This window comes from Callorhinus ursinus, unplaced genomic scaffold (genome assembly GCF_003265705.2).
Source record: "Callorhinus ursinus isolate GAN/ISIS: 27379988/994484 unplaced genomic scaffold, GSC_fseal_2.0 scaffold16, whole genome shotgun sequence".
Lineage (NCBI taxonomy): Eukaryota > Metazoa > Chordata > Mammalia > Carnivora > Otariidae > Callorhinus > Callorhinus ursinus.
The window spans coordinates 31,012,310-31,034,960 of NW_027397078.1; the positions used below are offsets into that span (position 1 = coordinate 31,012,310).

General features: G+C 42.6%; 1 protein-coding gene and 1 pseudogene across 1 annotated transcript in view; one reads left to right on the forward strand and one right to left on the reverse strand.

Annotated features, from left to right (window-relative positions):
• The window catches only part of TXLNG (taxilin gamma), a 61,445-nt gene extending 39,453 nt beyond the window's left edge, over window positions 1-21,992 (reverse strand). The window contains exon 1 of the mRNA XM_025857624.2: window positions 21,852-21,992. Within this exon, the coding sequence (XP_025713409.1) occupies window positions 21,852-21,956 (105 nt within the window). The 5' untranslated portion in view covers window positions 21,957-21,992. The remainder of the gene's footprint in view (window positions 1-21,851) is intronic.
• On the forward strand, window positions 3,108-3,371 carry LOC112812902 (pleckstrin homology domain-containing family A member 7 pseudogene; annotated as a pseudogene).
• Window positions 21,993-22,651: the final 659 nt, after the last annotated feature.

Sequence of the window (22,651 nt, forward strand, 5' to 3'; positions counted from 1 at the left end):
AAGAGTCCGGTGCTTAACCAACTGAGCCACCCAGGCACCCCTACTTTTTTGTGTCTTAGGATAAACTGAATTATCTCTAAAAATCCCTTCAACCCTGTTTCTAATAACTTGCCCTAAGAGTTGTCAACTACCAAACAGGAATGTGAAGACAAGAGTATATGCTTGCCAGGCCCAGTGGGGGCCTGTGAAGGAAGAAACCGCCTGAGGAAATACTGAAAGATACCAAAAATACTCTGTATCTCTCAAGACATCAGCTATCAGCCTTAGTTGATTTTTAAAATATGAACCTCCCTCCTAAATGTATCCAGTATTTTGAGAAGCTTTTATATTTCCAAATACAAATTTTACAAACTTATTATAACATTTACATTTTCATGTGCTTTTTAATTTTTTTAAATAGGTGAAGTTGGTGGGGATTTCATGTACTGGGTGGGGGCTTCATGTACTTTTTAAATCAGAAAAGTGACTTCAGCTTTATATGAATCATTTAAAATAGTTTATATACTAAAGCTATTTTAGGCTTTCAAAGAATTATTCTGGATAGCAAACTTTTCCACACAGTTAACACTGCATCAATCATTCATCTCAAAATTCTGTTTTAACCATTTTGGACCAAAGCCTTTAAAATATGTATTACATAACTTGATGCCTCCTTAAACAGTAGTCTGTTTCACTGTGTTAGAACAAAGGAGTGAAGTGAAATTAAAAGGTTTTAATTTTTAACAGATAAAATGATATATTACTGCGCACTAGAATATAATTAGATTCTGGAGTACATCTCTACAACGTCTATATTCTTTTCTGGGGGATGGGGAGGGGTAGAAGGAGAGGGAGAGAGTCTTATGCAGCCTCTGCACTGATCTCACGACCCTGAGATCACGACCTGAGCTGACACCATGAATTCGATACTTAAACCGACTGCGCCGCCCAGGTGCCCCCCCCAATATTCTTTATGACAATAAACTCTTAATATCTCAAAATATAAACTCCCACAGATGAAACCGTATTTTTATTTCAAGCATGAAATACTTGTCAGAGAACTTCCTAATTATATAGCACTCTCTTCCAAAACAGACCATGCAGACCCATATATGGGAATTCACTATATTAAAAATGGTGTCATTTCAAATTGGTAAAGGAAATAAATGATTTCAGATAGCTCCCAAACCATACGGGAGAAAAAGAGTGATACCCTGTAGCATCCCTCCAGATGAACCAGGACTGAAAAACAGAAAATGAAAACCAAAAAGAACTAGAAGTCCTAAGTAAAATTTTCTTCATAACCTTGGCATGGGAAAGAACTAACCAAGAAGTGCAGAAGCTATTTTTTAAAAGGAGAGGAAGATCCATTTGGACCAGCTTCAAAAGGCCACATTTGTACGGGCTTCAAATGAGTCAGAGACCCACTTGCAAGGGTTTGTTAACAAGCAGATCACAGTTACAGAACATGTTTAACCTCATTCACAATAAAAGAAATACAAATAAAAACGTAAGTCATCTTTAACCTACCAGATGTAAAAAGGTTGATTTAAAAAGAACAAAACAAACCTTACTGTGAGCAAACAAATCCCTCAGTACAGTCCTGTGGAGTCTAAACTGGTAAAGTATTAGTTTTGTAGGGGTATTTAGCATTATCTATCAATGTCACACATTCACTTTCACCCAGCAATTCTACCGCTAGTTTATTCTGAAGATATTACCACTCAAGGGCAAAGGCTATTTACCAAACTGATTGTTACCAAAAAAAACCACCTAAATATCTACAAATAAGGAACTGGTTAAGTAAATAATGCACATCCATACAAGGTAAAACTGCAGCTATTCAAAAGAATAATGTAGATCCATGTCAATATGGACAGATCTCCAAGGTATAATTAAGTAGAGAAAAATACAAACATGTAGTGCAGGATGAACGTCTCAGTATAAATTAGAAAGGTATTCATAGGGGTGCCTGGGTCTGCCTTCGGCTCAGGTCATGATTCCGGGGTCCTGGGATGGAGCCCCGCGTCAGGCTCCCTGCTCAGCGCGGAGCCTGCTTCTCCTTCTCACTCTGCCTGCCACTCCCCCTGCTTGCACTTTCTCTGTGTCAAGTTAATAAATCTTTTTAAAAGAATGTATTCATATTTAAGCCAGTATATTGTAAAAATTTTTCTGAGGATATCCTCAAAATTGTTTACCATGACAGATGGGCCTAGAAGCTGGAAATGAATAAGACTTACTTTTCATTTTATACTTTTTGGTTCTATTTTATTTTATTATGTGAATGTATTACTTTCATTAAAAAAAAACCTTTGAAGTTGATTTATTCTTTAATTTTGGGGTGATATCACAGTATTATACTTGTTCATTATTCTACCACTATACCCCAAGATTAAAGTCTAAAGATTGCAGGAGTTGCTATTTCATGTCATCTTTTCCCTTCACCCTGCTCTACAGACCTCTAGATTTTTTTTTTTTTTTTTAAGATTTTACTTATTTATTCATGAGAGACAGAGAGAGAGAGGCAGAGGGAGAAGCAGGCTCCCAAGGAGCAGGGAGCCCGATGCGGGACTCGATCCCAGGACCCTGGGATCATGACCTGAGCCGAAGGCAGACACTTAACCATCTGAGCCACCCAGGTGCCCCAGACCTCTAGATCTTTATACTCATATCTTCTACTGGATTATGGAAGTAGGATCTACTAAGCATGAGGTTTTGTAGCACTTCTCATTTATTTCCTTCTTAAAACAATTCTGAAAATTTAAATAGCTCACTTAAATTTGGTCTCAATTTATAAATATGGCTAGGACATCTACCAAATCACTTTACTAGTTTAAAAAAAGTTCAATCATGGATAACTATTCACAAGTGGAATCAGATGATCAATATCTCCCCAAAGAAAACAGATACAAAAATCCTCAAAATATTAGCAAGGGGCACCAGGCTGACACAGTCAGAAAAGCATGCTACTCTAGGTCTCAGGGTTGTGAGTTCAAGCCCCACGTTGGGTGTAGAGATTACTTAAATAAAACTTTAAAAAATAATAAATAAAAATAAAATATCAGCAAGTCAAATTGAACACTACATTAAAAGGCTCATACACGGCAGCGGCTGGGCTCTCGGCGAACATGGCAGCGGCGGCGGTCGGGCTGGACACTTTACCTGAGCACTGGTCCTATGGCGTGTGCCGGGACGGCCGCGTCTTCTTCATCAATGACGAGCTCCGCCGCACGACCTGGCTGCACCCGCGCACCGGGGAGCCAGTCAACTCCAGCCACATGATCCGTTCAGACCTGCCCCGCGGCTGGGAGGAGGGCTTCACGGAGGAAGGAGCCAGCTACTTCATCGAAGAGAGACAGCGAGAGAGGGAACACAAGCAGGCTTCCCGCTGAGCAGGGAGCTCGATGCGGGGCTTGATCCCAGGACCCCGCGATCATGCCCTGAGCTGAAGGTAGACGCTTAACGACTGAGCCACCCAGGTGCCCCAGAGAATTAAATGAATTTAACAGTATCGAGTGTTATGGATAATACCTGGGACCTAATAAATACTCAATAAATATAAAAAAAAAAAAGGCTCATACACCATGATCACGTTAGATTTATTCCAGTGACTCAAATATGGCTCAATAACCACAAATCAATTCAATGATACACCAACATAAACAAAATGAAGGATAAAAATCACATGATCATCTCAATGGATGCAGAAAAAGCATGTGACAATATTAAACATCCATTTTATAATAAAAACTCTCGGAGCACCTGGGTGGCTCAGTTGGTTAAGCATCTCACTCTGGATTTCAGCTCAGGTCATGATCACCAGATCCTGAGATGGAGCACCAAGTTGGGCTCCCCACTCAGCAGGGAGTCTGCTTGAGATTCCTCCCTCTCCCTCTGCCCCACCCCATGCTCACACACGCGTGCTCTCTCCCACTCTCTAAAATAAATAAATCTTTAAAAAATAAAATAAAAACTCTCAACAAAGTGGAGGCAGAAAGAACATACCTCAGCATAAGGGCCATACATGACAAGCCCACAGGAAACATCATACTCAACAGTGAAAAGCTGAAAGCTTCTCCTCTAACAGGAACAAGAATGCCCACCATTGCCATGTTTATTCAACATAGTATTGAAAATCCTAGCCACAGTAATAGGCAAGAAAAAGAAAATAAAAGGCATCCAATTAAGGAATAGGCATCCACTGGGCGCCTGGGCAGCTCAGTTGGTTAAGCGACTGCCTTCGGCTCAGGTCATGATCCTGGAGTCCTGGGATCGAGTCCCGCATCCGGCTCCCTGCTCAGCAGGGAGTCTGCTTCTCCCTCTGACCCTCCCCCCCTCATGCTCTATCTCATTCTCTCTCTCAAATAAAATCTTAAAAAAAAAAAAAGGAATGGCATCCAAAACCGTATTTACAGATGACATAATTCTATACACAGAAAACCCTGAAGACTCCACCAAAAAACTCTTAGAATAAATGAATTCACTGAAATTGCAGGATACAAAACCAATATACAGAAATCATTTACATTTCTATACACTAATAATGAACCATCAGAAAGAGAAATTAAGAAAACAATCCCACCTATGATGGCATCAAAAAGAAAAAATACCTAGGAATAAATTTAACTGAGATGAGAAACACATACGCTGAAAACTATAAAACACAGTTGAAAGACACTGAAGAAGACACAAATAAATGGAAAGATATTCTGTGCTCACAGATGGGGATAACCCCATGGATTAGAATAATTAACATTGCTAAAATGTCCATACTACTCAAAGCAATCTACAAATTCAATGCAATCCATATCAAAATTCCAATGGCATTTTTCACAGAACTATAATAATCCCAAAATTTGTATGTAATTACAAAAACCCCAAAATAACCAGAGCAATCTTGAGAAACAAGAGCAAAGCTGGAGGTATCACACACCCTGATTTCCAACTATACTCCAAAGCTCTAGTAATCAAAATGGTATGGCACTGGCATAAAACAGATCAAAGGAACAGAGTTAAGAGAGCCTAGATATAAACCCATGCACATATATGGTCAATTAATCTATCGCAAAGGAGGTAAAATATACAACGGGGAAAAGACAGTCTTCAACAAATGGTGCTGGGAAAACTGAACAGCCACATGCAAAAGAATGAAACTGGACCACTTTTTTTTTTAAAGATTTTATTTATTTATTTGAGAGAGAGAGAAGGAGAGACAGTGAGCACGAGAGGGAAGAGGGTCAGAGGGAGAAGCAGACTCCCTGCTGAGCAGGGAGCCCGATGTGGGACTCGATCCCGGGACTACTGGACCACTTTCTTACACTATACACAAAATTTAACTCAAAATGGATTAGAATTGAAAGTGAAACCATAAAACTCCTAAAGAAAACACAGGTGATAAGGTCCTTGACACAGCTTTTGGTGAAATTGTTTTTGTTCTGACTCTAAAGGCAACGGCAAGAGAAGCAAAAATAAACAAATGGGGCTTTATCAAACTAAAAAGCTTCTGCACAGGGGCACCTGGGTGGCTCAGTCGGTTGAGTGTCTGCCTTCAGCTCAGGTCATGATCCCAGGGCCCTGGGATCCAGCCCCGCATCGGGCTCCCTGTCCAGTGGGGAGCCTGCTTCTCCCCCTCCCTCTGCCCTGCCACCCCAGCTCATGCACGCATGCTCTAATAAATAAAATCTAAAAAAAAAATTATTTCCCCCCTCCATCAGCCCCCACCCTGGCACAAGTGTGCACGCTCTCTCTCAAATAAATCTTTAAAAAAAAAAAAAAAGGGCAGGGACGCCTGGGTGGCTCAGTCAGTTAAGCATCTGCTTTTGGGCTCAGGTCATGATCCCAGAGTCCTGGGATCAAACCCCACGTCAGGCTCCTTGCTCAGTAGGGAGCCTGCTTCTCCCTCTGCCTCTGCATGCCACTCCCCCTGCTTGTGCGTGCTTTAACAGATAAATAGATAAAATCTTTAAAAAAAAAGGGCAGAGGATCTAAATACACATTTTCCAAAGACATACAGATGGCCAACAGGTATATAAAAAGATGCTCAATGTCACTACTCATTAGAGAAATGCAAATTAAAACCACAACGAGGTATGCAAATTAAAACCACAACGAGGTATCATCTCATACCTGTCAGAATGGCTATTACCAAAAAGTCAAAGGGACACCTGGGTGGCTCAGTAGGTTAAGCATCTGCCTTTGGCTCAGGTCATGATCTTGGGGTCCTGGGACTGAGCCCCGCATTGGGCTCCCCAATCAGTGGGGAGTCTGCTTGTCCCTCTCCCTCTCCCCCTGCTCATGCTTGCTTGCTCTCTCTCTCAAATAAATAAAATCTTAAAAAAAAAAAAAGATGGAGTGCCTGGGTGACTCAGTTGTTAAGCATCTGCCTTCAGCTCAGGTCATGATCCCGGGGTCCTGGGATCGGGCCCCACATTGGGCTCCCTGCTCGGCGGGAAGCCTGCTTCTCCCTCTCCCACTCCCCCTGCTTGTGTTCCCTCTCTTGCTGTATCTCTGTCAAATAAATAAAATCTTAAAAAAAAAAAAAAAGACAAGAAATAAGTGTTGGAGAGGTTACAGAAAAAAAAGGGAACCCTTGAGTACAGTGGGAATGTCAATTGGTGCAGCTACTATGATGCTATGATAATGCAGTATGGAGGTTCCTTAAAAAATTAAAAATAGAACTACAACATGATCCAGCTATTTCACTTCAGGGTATTTATCTGAAGAAAATGAAAATACAAATTTGAAAAGATATATGCATCCCTATGTTCACTGCAGCATTATTTACAGCAGCCAATATATGGAAACAATCTAAGTATCCATCAGTGGATGAATGGATAAGGAAGATCCGGTATATATACACAGTGGAGTATTACTCAGCCATAAAAAAGAACAAAATTTTGCCATTTGCAACAACAGGGATGGACCCAGAGGGTATCACGCTAAGCAAAATAAATCACACAGAGAAAGACAAATATTGTATGATTTCAATTATATGTGGAATCTAAAAAACAAAACTCACAGATACAGGGGATAGATAGGTGGTTATTAGAGAGGAAGGGGGTTGGAGGTGGGCTAAAGGGTAAAGGAGGTCAATCATATGGTGATGGATGGTAAACAGACTTACTGTAGCGATCACTCTGTAGTGTATACAAATACTGATTATAATACTGTACATCTAAAACTAATATGTGATATTACCATTTTTCCCTCAATTTAAATAAACTGGGAAAAAAACCAGCCTAGTGTTAGAGATACATGGAATTTACAAAAGAGGGTTAACATAGTATACATAAGGCTAAATTCTGAGTAAAGGGAGGAAGGAAAACACCTAACATCTACTAATTGCTATGTGCTAAGCTTTTTAAATACATTATTTAGTCTAGCCTTAGAATTCCTAAGATAGTGAGAATGTCACTCCATTATATAGATAAACTAAGGAGCAAAGTAGGAAGTAAGAGAGAAAAAGTCCATTATTTGAGACCTACATTTATTGAGCTTGGTATGGAGGTAATGCTTCTATGGGGGATGTCCTGAAGAATCATATTTGAAGAATCATGATGTGGGGGGCGCCTGGGCGGCTCAGTCGTTAAGCGTCTACCTTCGGCTCAGGTCGTGATCCCAGGGTCCTGGGATGAAGCCCCGCAACAGGCTCCCTGCTCAGCAGAAAGCGAGCTTCTCCCTCTCCCACTCCCCCTGCTTATGTTCCCTCTCTGGCTGTCTCTCTCTCTCTCTCTGTCAAATAAATAAATAAATAATCTTAAAAAAAAAAATCATGATGTGGGGCGTCTGGGTGGCTCAGCCGGTTGAGCATCTGCCTTCAGCTCAAGTCATAATTCCAGGGTCCTGGGATGGAACCTGCTCAGCAGGGAGCCTGTTTCTTCCCCTCCCTCTGCTGCTCCCCTTGCTTGTGCTCTCTCAAATAAATAAAATCCTTAAAAAAAAAAAAAAAATCCATGATTCATGAATACCCAGGTGTTCACTGACAGATAAACAAAATGTGGTATATAATACATACATTAAAATAATTATTCAGCCTTAAAAAGTAAAATATTGACACATGCTAAAACATGGATGAACCTTGAAAATATGTTTAAGTGGGGGGTTCCTGGCTAGCTCAGTCAGAAGGGCATGCTTCTCTTGATCTCGGGACCATGAGTTTGAGCCCCATGCTGGGTGTAGATATTACTTAAATAAACTTTAAAAAGGGGCACCTGGATGGCTCAGTTGAATGCCCAGCTCTTGATTTTGGCTTGAGCAGTGATCTCAGGACTAGAGCCCTGCGTGGCGGGGCGGGGGGGGGGGGGGGGGGCTCTGCTCAGCGGGGAGTCTGATTGTCCCTCTCCCTCTGCACTCCTCCCCGCTTCCAACCCTGCTCATGCTCTAAAATAAATAAAATCTTAAAAAAAAATACATCTTCAAAAGTCTTTAAAAAATTATATATGTTGGGGCCCCTGGGTGGCTCAGTCGGTTAAGCGTCTGCCTTCAGCTCAGGTCATGATCCCAGGGTCCTGGGATCGAGCCCCACATCGGGCTCCCTGCTCAGCGGGGACCCTGCTTCTCCCTCTGCCTCTGCCTGCCTGCCTGCCTACTTGTGCTCTCTCTCTCTCTCTCTCTCTGTCAAATAAATAAAAAATCTTAAAAAAAAAATTATATATGTTAAGTGAAAAAAGCCAGACACAAAAGGACAAACACTGTATGATTCCATTTATAGGAAGTACCAACAATAGTCAAATACATAGAGAAAGAAAATAGAATAATAATAGTTGCCAGGGGCTCAGGGCAAGGGGGAATGGAGTACACAGTTTCAGTTTGGGAAGATGAAAAAGTTCTGGAAATGGATGATTGTGTTGTTTGCACAATACTGTTAACGTAATTGATGTAATTAATGTCACTGAATGCCCGAAAAGGGTTAAAATGGTAAACTTTACGTTATGCATATTTTATCCCCCCCCCCCACACACACACACGAAAGAATCATGATGAATGTACTTTGGTTTAGAATGTTCTTCAAGCCTTTAGCAAATAAAACCTAACTTTATACTGGCCATTAGGAATTAAATGTAAAAATATTCTGGTTGCTAGGATTACTGAATTGCTCCATTAACAAGATAAAGCAGTTGAGTCAGTAATAATTGGGATTCCACATTCCTAGAACAAGGTTTAGGAATAGGGCCAGGAAAAATAAGCCTATTCTCTTCTGACAGAATGGTCTTGGGGGGAAAAAAAAAAACAACAGGAAAACAAGGAAAAGCAGAGCCCACTTCTGAGAAAACTCAGGGGCAGTGGTTCTCAAAGTATGGTCCCTGTGGACCCTTCCAGACAGTATGCAACCTCAAACATTACTTTCATAATAATAGAGATATTATTGGTCTTTTGGTGTTAACATTTGCACTAATGGTACAAAAGCAGTAAAGAAATCAAGGCAGAGGCACCAAACTCTAAGTCATGGTGTTCTTCACCACCATGTACTCTAAATGGAGGGGGAGGGGGCATTTTTACTTAAAAATGCCCTTGAGGAAGCAATAAAATTACAAATTTTTATTAAATCTCAATCAATGAGTACACATCTTTTTAACTGTGTGAAGACACAGAAAGTACACATAAAGCACTTCTGCTGCACACCAAAGTGTGATGGGATCGTAAAGAAAACCACTAATGCAGCTGTTTGAACTACAAGCCCAACCAGACTTATTCAGACTTCAGACTTGGGTATTTGGCAAACGTATTCTCCAAAATATATACAGTGATGGGACGCCTAGGTGGCTCAGTCGTTAAGCGTCTGCCTTTGGCTCGGGTCATGATCCCAGGGTCCTGGGATCAAGCCCTGCATCGGGCTCCCTGCTCGGCGGGAAGCTTGCTTCTCCCTCTCCCACTCCCCCTGCTTGTGTTCCCTCTCTTGCTGTCTCTGTCAAATTAAAAAAAATATATATATATGTGTGTGTATATATATATATATATTAGTGAAGTGAGCCTGTTACTTCAAGGCAAACAACAGATAGTATTTGTTGCCAATGATAAAATTTGAGTTTTTAAGGAAAATTTAGAATTTTTTTAAAACTATCTGCTACCATGAGTTTGAGAGCTTCCCAATACTTAGGACTTTTCTGTACAACATAGGAACTACAGTGAATAATATAACAACACTGTATGGTGACATATGGAGACTATAGTTATGGTAGTAAGCACTGAGTAATGTAAAGAATTGTTAAATCACTATGCTGTACATCTGAATAATATTAAAAAAAAAACTCTCCTGATGACATCAGTAGTGATACTAACATTATTTTGATATTATATAGCAAAATGTGTCAACATTTGGAAGATCGATACAATTTGGTAAACCAATACTTTTCAAATAACTAACAGATGATATTACAAAATGATGCATGGGGAAAAGAACATCCATTCAAAGTGCAAAACAGACCATTAGATTTTAATATGACAGTACTAAAAGTTCAGTAAAGTTTCAGATCCCACAATGGCAAGAACTACTACTTGCCAAGTTTTGGTGTAATATCAAAGAATTTCCACAACTGTCTAAAAAAGCTATTAAAACACTCCTCCCTGCTCCAACTACATACATGTGTAAGGCCAGACTGTCTGTGTATACTTCAACTACAATGGCATATTGTCACCAACTGAATCCAGAAGCAGATGAGACAATTCAGCTATTAAGCCATTCATTAAAGAAACCTGCAAAAACATAAAATAATGCCACTCTTGGGGCGCCTGGGTGGCTCAGATGGTTAAGCGTCTGCCTTTGGCTCAGGTCATGATCCCAGGGTCCTGGGATCGAGCCCCGCATCAGGCTCCCTGCTTGGTGGGGAGTCTGCTTCTCCCTCTCCCTCTTCTGTTCCCCCTGCTTGTGCTCTCTCACTCTGTCAAATAAATAAAATCTTAAAAAAAATAAATAATGCCACTCTTCTCACTTAAAAAAGAAAAATCAAGACATCTTGATTTTTTTTTAAATTCCCTTCATCTATTTCAGCCATTCCCCCACCCCACCTCTTCTCTGGCAACCACCAGTTTGTTCTCTGTATTTAGGGGTCTGTTATTTTGGAAAATCAGTATTTAATTTTCAAAAACCATTATGCTGATACGTGGCAGGCAGCTTCTGACATGGCCCCCAACGACCCCAGTGATCCTCCTGGTAGTCACAACCTTGTACAATCCCCTCCCCTTGAATGCAGGCTAGACCTAGTGACTGACTTCTAATGAAGAGAGAATCTGGCAAAAGTGAGGGGCTGTCACCTCTATGGTCATGTGACAAAAGAATGCAACTTCCTTCTCTCTTCTGCTGACAGTCTTGCTCATTCTGATGAAGCCAGCAGCTATGTTGTGAGATGCCTATGGAAAAGCCCATGTAGCAAGGAACCAAGGGCACCCATGGAGCCAACAGCTCATAAGGAATTGAATCCTGCCAATAACCACATGAGTGAGCTAGGAAGTGGATCCATCCCCATCAAGTCTTCAGATGACTGCAGTCCATGAGACCCTGAAGCAGAGAACCCAATTAAGCCACACCCAGATTCCTGACCTATAGAAAGAGTGAGATCATAAACGTTGTTTCAAGCACTAAGTTTTGGGGTGATTTGTTACACAGCAATAGATAATTAGTACAATATGAGTTCATTTTAAATGAATGATAATTTAAAATCTGTTTTAATTTCTAATATGGGAATCTGTATTAGATATAACCCACAAAAACAAAAACATAGTTATAAATTATGCAAAAAGATCCTGAAACCAAAATGTTTGAGAACTGCTGTCCTGGTTGTGGTGGAACAGGAACAGAGAGACTAGAAGGCCAACACACTCAAACCATGGTCTGAGAGGGTTCCTTATTTTGGTACCCTTAACCAAGCAGATACCATCTCTAGGGAATACGGCCCTGGTACCAAGTACAAAGACAGGGAGTCAGAAGGCAAATTTCCTCTGGCTCATTCAGAAGCCTCTCCAACAGTACTTTATATACTTCCTCATTTAATCCTCAGAACTACCTAATAGGCAGGAATGATGAACAAAGAGACTCACTGATAAAATTTAAAGTAGTTTGTCCTCGGTCATGAACCTAAGGGCTTGGAAAGCAGAGATTGAATTCTTAGCTTTCTCTATATCATTCCAGAGAATATGTTCTTCCAAGGTTATGTTAAAAATAAATGTGGTGATGGTCACAAAACTGTGAGTACACTAAAAACCACTGAACTGTACACTTTAAGTGGGTGAATTATATGGTATGTGAATTATACCTCAATAAAGCTGTTAACCAAAAACATAAATTAATACATGAATAAAACCAGAGCAATGACAGAGTTCTGAGGAGGGATATAAACTGGAGGCAGTAAGTTCTAGGAGTTGTCCCAACTTCTAACTTTTGGCAGCAAAAGGCTGCCAACGATCTGTCGCAATATGTTTTGAGCACGGAAGCACACAGAGGCATTAATAGGTAAATGAGAAAAAAAGAGGGAAACCAGCACTGAAGTTAGGATGAGGGAACCGGATTTCCCCCACTGGTGAAGAAGCCAAGAAATGAGCAAAGAGGTCCGGAAAAGGTCTAGTTGGGACACAGTTTCTTTAGCCTTATGATCTCTCTTATAGTAGTAAGTAGATACTACTAACATCTGTGGTAGGTGCTAACATCTGTATTAGACTACGCACATCATTTGCCTTTTAAAACAAGGATGATGGCATTAGATTTTGCATTTAATTTCTATGACTATTTATTTTATAAAAATAAAGGGTGCTGAACTCCATGATTTGCAGAATCATTTCTAGCTCTAAAACTGTTTAATTCATTGATAATCTGCAAACTGAAAGATATCTGCAGCATTAGCCTAAACACCATCTAGGCAGCAAAAATATCAGGAAACCCCAAAATTTCAATGCCCAAAGCTGCTGAAATATACTTGGGCCTGACCTATTTTGCAGAGGTGCAGGGCCTGGGTCACACAATTAGTATCTTCAAGCCACAGACTCTTGAGATGTAAAATGGTCTTCAGGGCGCCTGGGTGGCTCAGTCGTTAAGCGACTGTCTTCGGTTTGGGTCATGATCTCAGGGTCCTGGGATCAAGTCCCGCATCAGGCCCCCTGCTTGGCGGGAGGCCGGCTTCTCCCTCTCCCACTCCCCCTGCTTGTGTTCCCTCTCTTGCGGTCTGTCAAATAAATAAATAAAATCTTTAAAAAAAAAAAAAGATGAAAAATGGTCTTCTACTTTTATGGTTACCTAAATGGAACAACTCGTCCCAATTTTATGAAGTCACACTTCACCAGCTCCACATGGACCAACCATGATGTACCTCTGAACATCAAGCTTTCTCTTTTTCCTTGTCCTACTTACCCAGACCACTTTAGCTCTTTGTTAACACTGTGTTGTGTGGACTTTAAGACAGGTTTTTACAAAAAGGTCTCTCTAAACCCTCTTTCAATGTATCCAAATTACACCTGGAGGTGCTTTTGCAGAGAGTTAAAGTACAGCATACCTCCTAAATAATTTACCTTAAGGTTGACGTAAAGCCTCAGTGAAACAAAAGGTATGAAACCTGTAAGGGTCCAAATTCCCCTCAAAACTTCCCAGATCATAATGGCTTTTCTATATCCCCAGTGATCCAATCCACCCTTCACAATCTTTTCATTTAACAAAAAATGATCACTCTTTTGACCCACCACCAAGTTTAGCTTACATTCAACAAGGAGCATGTTTTTATTCACTATTCTCAAGAAATGTGTTAAGAGAGCACAAGACAGGGCACCTGGGTGGCTCAGTTGGTTGGGCGACTGCCTTCGGCTCAGGTCATGATCCTGGAGTCCCGGGGTCAAGTCTCGCATCGGGTTCCCTGCTCGGCGGGGAGTCTGCTTCTCCCTTTGACCCTCCCCCCCTCATGTACTCTCTCTCTCATTCTCACTCTCTCAAAATAAACAATAAATAAATCTTTAAAAAAAGAGAGAGAGAGCACAAGACATATGGCACATGGGTAACAACTTTTGGAGCCCAAAAAGTCTGACCTTCAAACAGACCACTTACTGCCTCCTATGCAGCCATGAGGGAGATCAACCTCTCAGTTTCCTGTCTGTAAACTAGGGATACACATTACCTACCTTCTAGAGTTGTAAGATTAGATATAGTCAATATAAACTGTAGCATGCAGAACTGTTACAATAATATCTGAATAAGGATGCATTTGCAAATTATGCAAAATGCCTACGTTCTCACTTTTAATATGGCCCAAATCATAAAATACTTGGCAAAATGTGCTTCTAAGCTACTGGCACATCTTCCTTGCCAAACCATTCTACACTGACCTTTCTGAAGTAGGGAAAGAAAAAAAGTGGAGAAGTGCTGGTTTAGCAATATTACTTATGGGAGACTACAGAATGCGAAGTTGGGGATAATGGGGGTCGTTCTGGGGGATATTTTGGAAATGTAACACAGAATGCAAATCAACACCCTGAGCAATAAATGCTAAGGAAATTATTTTGATAGCACAGGAGGACGACACTGGTTATTTTATGTCTTTTCCATCAAGTAATAAAATTTAAGTAGTTCTAAGTACCAAGAGAGTTTCAACTAGGAAATGAATTGAATCATAAAAATATACTCTCAGGGTTCAAATCCTTAAAGGGTCACCTGACCTATTTTTATTTTCTTCTGGAAATGCTCCACTTGGGAAAAATTTAAACATAGCTAATTCTCAGTGTTAATGAATACTACATTAAATTTGTAATTATTTTATACATTTAAAATACTGTCACATCTGTTATAGTAACTAAAAGTTACTGATAAGCAGTTTAGAACCCAACCAAAAGGAACTGAATGAGGGGGAAGGGGGAGAGTAGGGGAGGAAAAGGCAAAGGAATTTCTTTGGGATGTTAGATTAAAATTTGCTAGGTAAGCAGAAACTGTCCATGCAGTAGAGTACATCGGTTGCACAATTATATATCAACTCTAGGCCAACTTCAGCAACTCTGAGCTATGTTATTTAAGCAAGTTTTCTGTTATTTGACTGAGCCTCAGATGTCGTATCTATCCACCTGGGAATATCACCTACTCTGCAAAGGTAAGCAGACATTAGAATGGGAGCACATTTTAAGTGCCTAGCACATTGCAGGAAACAGAGAGGGCTCAAATTTCTTTCCTTTGAAAGAGAGCTCTCTGTAAAGTGTAAAATGTGAACAGCATATTATTAAAAAATCTATTATAGTGAAGACTTCTGTAAAGAATCCCATACACAAGCAAATCACACACACCTGGTTTTATGGCATCTAGATTTGACATATACATTCCTACATAAAACTTCTCTAGTCAACTGGATGGACCTAGAGGGCACTATGGTAAGAAAAGTCAGAGAAAGACAAATACCATGACTTCATTTGTATGTGGAATCTTAAAAAACCAAAACAAATAAACAAACAAAAAGAACAAACAGACCCATAAATACAGAGAACTGATGGCTGTCAGAGGGGAAGGTGGTGGGAGGATGGGCAAAATGGGTGAAGGGGAGTGACAGGTATAGGCTTCCAGTTATAGAATGAATAAATCACAGGAATAAAAGGTACAGCACAGGGAATATAGTCAAAGGTATTGTAACAGCACTACATGGTGACAGATGGGAGCTACACTTGTGATAAATGCATAATTCACCATATTGTATAGACTTGTTGAATTACTATGTTGTATACCCAAAACTAATGTAACCTTACATGTCAACTATAGTTACAAAAAAAAACTTCTTGGGGCGTCTGGGTGGCTCAGGCAGTTAAGTGTCCAACTCTTCCTATCAGCTCAGGCCTTGATCTCAGGGTCGTGAGTTCAAGTCCCACTTTGGGCTCCAAGCTGGACATGGAGCCTACTTAAAAACAAAAACAAAGGGGCGCCTGGGTGGCTCAGTCGTCAAGCATCTGCCTTCAGCTCAGGTCATGATCCCAAGATCCTGGGATCAAGCCCCGCAATGGGCTCCCTGCTCCGCGGGAAGCCTGCTTCTCCCTCTCCCACTTCCCCTACTTGTGTTCCTGCTCTCACACTCTCTGTCAAATAAATACATAAAAAATCTTTAAAAAACAAAAACAAAACAAAGACAAACAAACCAAAAAAAAAAACAAAAGAAAAAAACCACTTCTCTAGGGGCGCCTGGGTGGCTCAGTCGTTAAGCGTCTGCCTTCGGCTCAGGTCATGATCCCAGGGTCCTGGGATCGAGCCCCACATCAGGCTCCCTGCTCAGCGGGAAGCCTGCTTCTCCCTCTCCCACTGCCCCTGCTTGTGTTCCCTCTCTCACTGTATCTCTCTGTCAAATAAACAAAACCTTTAAAAAAATAAAAAACCACTTCTCTAGTCAAAAACAATATAAATGACACACATAACATACAAACTACCTTCTAGTAATATAGCATATAAATGTGGCATATTATGATCTAAAAACATAGAATTACTAAAGGAATGTGCTATATCTGGTCTACTCTCATTACTGCTTTGCCTCTTTGGTTCCCTTTGAAAATGAAATCGACCAAAGTTTGAAAATAGACAACAACGTTGTAAAGAGAAGGTCACTTTATTATTTAATCTCTGTGCCAGAAGAGTGGAGATTCAAATCCACAAATGGGGAGAAAAACAAGATAATGAAATGGTTTCTTCCTACCCCATACTCTTGCCACACCCTGACTGGACTTCTCATTTTACCTATCATAGAGAGATTCTGGGAAGAAAGAAAACTACAAAGCTTGGTAGATAGATTTACAAAATTAATAGCACCCTAAAAGCAAGAGAAATGGATCTTTCGTATATTCTCCCTACCAGATCAAGTAAAATTCTACGTGCCTGGCACTGTGCCGAACAGTTCTCATCAACTCTTATTCTTCACAACAATCCTATGTGGTAGGTGTTAGCATCATCGCCACTTTACAGATGATGCAACTGAGGCTCAGAAAGATTGAGAAACTCACCCAAGGTTGCACAGCTAGTAAAGCAAGTGGCAGAGAGCCAAGAGTCTTGACTCCAAAATCCATACTATTCACCCACTAGTATACTACTTATTATCATAGTCTAGATGAAAGGGTATTGGTTTTTAGACTTGGCTTCACCCCTTGGGCAAATCACTTGACCTTGCTGAGCAGTTTGTCATCTGTAAATGAGGGCAATGACGGTTCCTCCAGCCTTCTCCATAGCATCCAGTGATGCTAAAGAGTTAACAAAAGGGCACCTGGGTGGCTCACCTTTGGCTCAGGTCACCATCCCAGGGTCCTGGGATCCAGCCCCCGCATCACGCCCCCTGCTCAGCAGGAGGCCTGCTTCTCCCTCCCCCACTCCCCCTGCTTGTGTTCCCTCTCTCTGTGCCTCTCTCTCTCTGTCAGATAAACAAAATCTTTAAAATAAAAAAAATTAGTCAACAAAAGTGCAAATATGCTGTAAAAATTATGGGGCACGATGTAAATGTAAGATTTTGTTAATTTGAGCCTTGGTTACATATCTTTATCCTTCCAAATGGTTTACTGACGTAAAAATAAGGGGTTTTTTTTAAAGATTTTATTTATTTGAGAGAGAGACAGAGATAGCGACAGAGATAGCAAGAGAGAGAACACAAGCAGGGAGAATAGGAGAGGGAGAAGCAGGCTCCACGCTGAGCAGGGAGCCCAATATGGGATTCCATCCCAGGACCCGGTGATCATGACCCGAGCCGAAGGCAGACGCCCAACCGAGACTGAGCCACCCAGGCGCCCCTATAAATAAGTTTAACAGTAGTTCAATCATTTTTAACATTCCCCATCAAAACTCTATTATTAAAAACCAAAACAAACCTACCTTAGACATTCTGGAAATGGAAAAACGATACAGATAGTAAAAAGATCAGTGGCTACCAATGGTTCAGGGGAATGGAAGGAGGGATAAATGGGGGATTTTCAGGGCAGTGAAAACAATTCCGTAGGATACTGTAATGGTGGATGCAGGTCACTATACATTTGTCAAAACTCTTAAAATGTACAACACCAAGAATGAACCCCAATGCAAATTACGGACTTTTGTTAATGGCAATGTATCAATACTGGCTCATCAATTCTAACAAATGCACCACACTAATGGAAGATGTAAATAATAGGAGAAACGATGTGTGTGAGGGAATATATGGGAACTCTGTAATTGATGCTCAATTTTTCTGTAACCTAAAACTGCTCAAAAACCAGTGTCTACTAATTTTTTAAAAAATTCAATCTCCTAAAACAAACTCTACATAGAAATTTACAGAGTAATGACTTTTTGGTGTTTTTTTTTTAAGATTTTATTTATTTATTTGACAGAGAGAGAGCGAGCGCACAAGCAGGGGGAGCGGCAGGCAGAGGGAGAGGGAGAAGCAGGCTCCTCGCTGAGCGGGGCACCCGATGTGGGGCTGGATCCCAGGACCCTGGGATCATGACCTGAGCCGAAGGCAGACGCCTAACAACGGAGCCACCCAGGCGCCCCATGACCTTGGTGTTCTAAAAAATGCCTGAAATACTTGACAATGTATATCCCATCCTTTTAGACCAATGTTGTCAAACAGAATTTTATGCAATGATGTAAATATTTTGGATCTTCTCTAACACAGTAGCCACTAGCCACCTTGGCTACTGAACACTTGAAATGTGGCTAGTATGAAAGAGAATGGAATGTTTATTTTTATTATTTTTTTAAGATTTGAGAGAGATGGGGCGCCTGGGTGGCTCAGTCGGTTAAGCGACTGCCTTCGGCTCAGGTCATGATCCCAGGGTCCTGGGATCGAGCCCCGCATTGGGCTCTCTGCTCAGCGGGAAGCCTGCTTCTCCCTCTCCCTCTGCCTCTCCCCCTGCTTGTGTTCCCTCTCTCGCTGTCTCTCTGTGTCAAATAAATAAATAAAATCTTTAAAAAAAAAAAGATTTATTTGAGAGAGAGAGAGAAAGAGAGAGCTAGAGAGAGCACAAGTAGGGTGAAGGGCAGAGGGCAGAAGGGCTGAGCGGGGAAGCCTGATGTGGGGCTCGGTCCCGAGCCGAAGGCAGACGCTTAACTGACTGATCCACGCAGGCGCCCCTTATTTAATTTCAATTAACATTTAAACAGCCACATGCAGCTAGTGGCTATCATATCAGCACAGTTTTAGACAATTCAAGAGACCCTTAGAAATGTACTATAAGGGATGGGTTAGCCTGGTGATGGGTCTTAAAGAGGGTACATTCTGCGTGGAGCACTGGGTGTTATGCACAAACAATGAATCATGGAACACTACATCAAAAACTAATGATGTAATGTATGGTGATTAACATAATAATAAAAAAAGAAAAAAAAAGAAATGTACTATAAGGGGCGCTTGGGTGGCTCAGTCAGTTAGGCGTCTGCCTTCGACTCAGGTCGTGATCCCGGGGTCCTGGGATCGAGCCCCACACTGGGCTCCTTGCTCAGCGGGGAGTCAGCTTCTCCCTCTACCCTCCCTCCCCCCGCTCACGTGCTCTAATAAATAAAATCTTAAAAATAAAAAAATGTACTATAATATTAACTTAGAAGAAAAGAGTTACCTCAAGAGACCATTCAAATGCATGTAGTTATGAAACAATGCCACAATTAACTGAGTTGGTGAAGAATGACTAAGTAGATGGTTCAAACAATTAGGAGCCAATAAAGCCCATCTCCAGTTGTTTTTCCCTTTAAGTCAGTGACTAAACATTCTTCTTTAATTCCCTCAATATTTTCAAAACATTCCAATTAGTTAAACATCATTTCTGCTTCCTGAAAAAATACACAAGTTAGAATTAGGAATATTCTTTCAAGTTGGTAACCCAGAGGAAATAAAAAAATTAGGGGTCATAAAGAACTGAGTTTTGCAGACACAAGATAGTCACCCAATTTTTTTAAATAAAAATTTAAAAACTAATATTTAACCATGTATTTCAATTCCAGGTCATAGTCAGTTGGAAATCAAAAGGGAAAAAAGATGCCCAGAAAAACATGAGCAAAGAAAAAAGGTACATGAGATAAAACAAAAATGAGACAGTACAGACACATATGACTATTCATATCCAGCTGTTACCCAGAGTGCTGCCTCAAAGGGTCATTACCTCTTATCTCGGTCGTTTAAAATGCTAGTTGATTAAACCTCAGTTCCTAATTCAGACTCTTGGTCCTTATCCTAGTGACATAAACGGGAACTTATGTCCTCAATTGCAATGGCTTTCTATCAGAGTCCTCCCCTGGGGAATCTATGAAATCAAACACTGAGATTGGCTCCCCACTCTCAGGGAATAAATAAGTGTCCAAAGTGACAGTTTTGAAACTCTAGAGTACATTCGGTCCACAACTTCTTTTTCTGTCCTTCAAGTACTGGATCTTTATTTTAGAGTACAAAGAAAGAGAGGTAACTGAGTAGTAGTAACACCCTTATGCAGGGAGATATGAAAATACCCGACCTTAGAAACAGGCCCCTAGCTCCCTGCTCCACAAGGGGCCTGCTTCTCCCTCTCCCACTCCCCCTGCTTGTGTTCCCTCTCTCGCTGTGTCTCTGTCAAATAAATAAAATCTTTAAAAAAAGAAAAGAAAGAAACAAGCCCCTAAAAGCCAATTCTTGACATTTTGCTCAGATGTAAACCAAACCTTTGTTCTCCTTTTTCAAGCTTATAAATCTCATAAGAAAAATATTATTTCGTAATTTCACACAGGAGTGATTTCTGAGAGTATTCAAATGCATAATTAAGTAATAGTAAATAACTGAGTGATCAAGCAGGCCGTCCAACAAGTTGAACGTTTCAATAAGTTCCACTCTAAGGAAAAAGGCGTTTCCACCTTTCCAGCGCCTTTCCCCGCGGATTTCCATTCCTGGGCCCTGAAAGCCCTGTACCCCATTTGTTGTGCAATCTTTTTCGAACTCCACCCACTGACTCCAGAACAAGTGGAATTCTCCCATTCTGAAGGTCTCGATTTTCCTGTATCCAGGGAGACACTGAAAACTCCTTGACGTGAGTCAAGTAAGGCAAGGGGAACGGTCCAGCCTGTCTCCCAGATTGAGAGAGACCAAAGGCCAGGGTGGGGGAGGCGCTCAAGTTTCCGTTCACCCAAAAAAAGAAAGGAAAGAAGAGTAAATAAAGAAAGCAAGAAAGGGGAGGAAGGGCTAAATGGGAAGACCCGCTATCATGCGATGCTGCCCCCAACCCTGCGGGACCCAGGTCCACCAGCATCGTCTTCCCATCGCCGGTCCCACGTGTAGCCAGGCCAGTGGTGCCCAGAGACGAGCCCTGGGACACGGGAGCCGAATGGCCCCTCCAGCCCCGCGGCGTTCGCCCGCCCGCGCAGTGGCAGGGGGGCGGGGGAAGGGGGGCGCAGTGCAACCCCGGCTCCCGCGCGGTTATCTTACTGCGCAACAGCCTCGCCCGCGCCGCCCGGGCGCACCCCGCAGCGCGCCCTGCGCACCTGCCCGGCAAGAGCAGGGCCAGCCGCTGACCCAGGCAGCCCTCCGACGGCGGCGGCCAGCGCCGGGGGCACTGGGAGCACGGAGAGCACCGAGAGCACTGGGAGCACGCCGAGGGCGGGGGCTAGGAGAAGAAACACCTGGCGCCTGGGGTTCCCCGGCGCCGGCCGCACGTGGCTGTCACACCTGGCGTGCCCCCGCCTCGCACCCCTTCCCCCTCACACCAGGCTGCGCCCCCTGCCCTCTCCCCACCTCTGCCGCGCGCCCCAAAACCCCAACCTTCGCTCCCTTCTTCCCCATCGATCCCAGTCCCAAATCCTCCCCCACCTGCTCCCACTGTCGTCACCCCCGGGAAGGAAAAAGGCCGGATGTTCGTCCCGTGGCTAAAGGTAACCGGAGAGAGTGAAGATGTGTACCCCGAAAAATCTAGCCCGGGCATTCCCCCGGCCGTACAACAACGCGGACGCCTCCCAGACTGACCTTTTGCCGCGGGCTGCGTCGCCGTCCGCCCCGTCCGGCCTCAATAGCCTCTTCGGCGCCGCCGCCGCCTCTTCCCCGCGCTGCCTCCTCTACCCGCGTCGCCATGAGGTGACGGCAGCAGCCAAACAAGCGGCCCGACAAGGGGCACGGAACCTTTCAGGGCCCCCGCTCCCCGCCCCTGAACCCCCACGGCCAATCGCCGCATGAACGGCTTCCCACGTGACCGGAGGAGGTTGGCCCCCGAGGGGATGGAGCGGGATGTGGGTGGGGAACATTGAAGTCTGGGCTGGGCTTCTGCGGGGCCGAAGGGCGAACACAGGCCGCGCGAGTCTGCGCAGACAGGGAAAAAGAAATCTGAAGCGGACTACAAGTCCCAGCAGGCTGCGCGGCCACGGCTCACCGGCCCCGCTCAGGATTGGAGCGTAAGGCGGTGTTCTGAAACGGGGAGTGTCCCCTGGGTTGTGCGTGCAGCCTATGGGACTTGTAGTTTTCTGGAAGCGATGTAACTGTACCGGAAGGTGCTCTTGATTATCCTGAGGGAAAAGTTTAGAAATAATCCAGTGTTTGGGAGGGAGTAGGAGTGGGGACGTGTTGTTGTGTTTTTGTTTCTGTTGCTCCTCTTCGGAATTGAGCCCAAATGATTAGGGATAAGGGGAAATCATGACTTTCAAGGCGGCAGAGATGTAATGGCTTTCAGAATTTGAGGTTTCTGGCTGGGACACCTGTCCCGAGTCCTAATCATCCACCAGAGCTCTCAGCACCATTTACCTGTCCTGAGCTCCTGCGGGGTAGGGGCTGCG